The sequence below is a fragment of the Montipora foliosa genome, chromosome 11 (genome assembly GCF_036669935.1).
Source record: "Montipora foliosa isolate CH-2021 chromosome 11, ASM3666993v2, whole genome shotgun sequence".
Lineage (NCBI taxonomy): Eukaryota > Metazoa > Cnidaria > Anthozoa > Scleractinia > Acroporidae > Montipora > Montipora foliosa.
In genome coordinates, this window is record NC_090879.1 from 24807354 (window position 1) to 24809853 (window position 2500).

The 2500-nt window shown below is 35.4% G+C and overlaps 1 protein-coding gene across 1 annotated transcript in view; it reads right to left on the reverse strand.

The window, feature by feature from the left end:
* The window catches only part of LOC137975812 (elongin-C-like), a 6632-nt gene that overhangs the window by 970 nt on the left and 3162 nt on the right, over positions 1 to 2500 (reverse strand). Inside the window, exons 3-4 of the mRNA XM_068823006.1 lie at positions 1654 to 1702; positions 1 to 963 (exon numbers count right to left, since the gene is read on the reverse strand). The exon at positions 1 to 963 is cut by the window's left edge and continues 140 nt beyond it. Of these exons, the coding sequence (XP_068679107.1) occupies positions 822 to 963; positions 1654 to 1702 (191 nt within the window). The 3' untranslated portion in view covers positions 1 to 821. The remainder of the gene's footprint in view (positions 964 to 1653; positions 1703 to 2500) is intronic.

Genomic DNA, 2500 nt, shown 5'->3' on the forward strand with positions numbered 1-2500 from the left:
CTTTAATGTTGGTTCCACACAGTGTAAAAACAGAGCCTTCCGGTGATGCCTTTCAAGGATGAGCAAACTCTGATATTTCCTCATTGGGCTATGCCATGGACAGATTCCAGACACTTGCAGGGATTTCTACAGGCATGCATAACTTTAAAATGTTTTAAAGCTAATATTTTCTTTTTATTAAAGGGAATTACAACTACAGTGTATAAATTCTTAATAAATTATTGGAGAAATTAATAATCATTCATATAGTGTTTACACAGTTAAGGACACTACAATAGCATCACAATCATATTTTTTTACAGTGAAATTACACTGCAAGGGAATCTTGATGAACTGGACCACCAGAAAACTTGCAACTGTTGTTCAGAATTTTCACACAAGGGTTTAAAGGTGCCACATTACATATCACATTGTTTTAGCCTTAGTCGGAAGTTTGCCAATGTTTTCGAGTAACAAATCCATGATGAATAACTCATTCTGCTAAACCGTTTTCCACTATAAATTGAGAAAGAAAGTAGTTAGGAATGATTTACTTGTGTGCAGTACAGTACTAAGTTACCGGTACTGATACTACTCCTTGAATCATAACTATGCAGACTCTGATCTCAATTGTTTATTTGTGTCCCTTGTCGCATCATTTGCACCCTTGCTTTGCTACTCCGGCCACAAATAAAGTATTATGCTTCCCAAAGTCACGCGATTGTCCTATTTAAGTGACAAGTAATTTCTGAGGGATAGGAAAATACCATTAAAATGCAACAAAAAAATTAATATTAAATAGCTTTGACCACTTCTTTGATACTCAAACAAAAAAAACACACTCAGCAATCCAGGAAATTGGCTGCCATCAACAGCTCCAGAGCGATTTCTGGAGCAATGGGGAACTCTGGAATCTCTGTGCTACTGTTGGTGTATCGCACTTTATACATGAAGTAAGTACAGACTTTAGCCAACACGTGAGAGCTGCAAAAAATCATGAGAAAAGTTAATAATATTTTGTACAAGATAATGTAGTTGCTCTTCTTCAAAGTTTGCTACAATGATGACACTTTTCCTTGTTGTCTCATGATGTGGTCATGAGTGCCGTAAGCACTACTGTCAGGCATCCTTAATGTCCAAGAAGACTGAAAGTATGAAGTGGAAAAGTATTGCATGATCCAAGTACATGTATGTGTAACAGGTGACTACAAGAATTGTGTTCAAGACAAACAAGAATAACTGATAATATTGTGAAATATAATTTTGTAAGGGCAGATCCACATAACAGGATACCACATCATGCTGAAGACAAAATAAATAGGAATTATATCATTGGTTTAAATTTAAAGTCTGACACTGTGCAGCAACCAACCAGCTTAATTGGAGTCCCTCCATTTTGCAAGGACATTGGTACAATTTATTGATCTTAACACAGATCAACTCATGTCGCATGAACACAGAATAAGAAAGCGAAATGAGTAGAAATGTAACAAACATGGGCAAACTAGTGCCAGGTCCCTATCTTAGCTACATGTAAGGTCAAACCGATTATGGTCTACAGTGATTTTTTAGCAGCAAACACAATTCATTATTCAAGTCAAATCACAGACCTGTTCACGAATCATTCAGAAGCATTACAGATAAAAATTCAGAAAGACAGAAATCTCTACTTACGGAATTTCCCTGAAATAAACCTCATTAGTCTCGTTCTCTGAAAACTGGCCTGCAAATAGAGATAATCATTGATTTGTGCAACAAGGATACATGAAGATTCACAATCCACTCAACAAAAGTATTAACAATAATTTTTATTTTGATTATATGTAGATGACAGGCTTTGCAGCAATTAAGAGCTGTAAAATCAGCAAAAAATCAATGGCCAACAGTAGTCTGGTTATTAATTTCTTGGAGAAAAGATGTGAAAATATAAAAGAAGAAATAAGAAGAAAGATGATGCTGAAAGTTCTTATTATACTTGTCTGTAGGCTCATCCCAGTTTGAGAGCTTATAAACATATATTATTGTGCTTCTGTCCAGAAATGTAAGGAATTCGATACCCTCCTGACTTTGATACCCAACACGAAGGGTGCCTTTTTTTGGGAAAATCCAAAAATGGATTTATAGCCTCCGATCAATGGATTCTTCAGCGTCAAAAAAACCCAAAATCCAAAAAACGATTATTTTCTATGACAATGTAAAGAAACAAACCCGGAGTTGCATGCAATTTGAAAAACAGAAAAAGAGATAGTGGTTAACTGGTTTGTTTTGGAGAAATTCTTCAATGAAAATGCCACCACAAAAATAAATACCTTGGCGATTGATGAAAAGAAATGGAGAAAAACATGCGTGTTAAGGTATAAATCAATTACAGAGGGTATTACGTTTTTAGCTGAAAGGTGCTACAACAGGTTGCAAAATTGTTGAGACACTTTCATTAAAAAACACCTTTTCTAGCTTCCAATACCTGCTGTATCTAGAATTTAAACCTTTTCCACTTCCCTTCCCCTCTCCCCATTTCAAT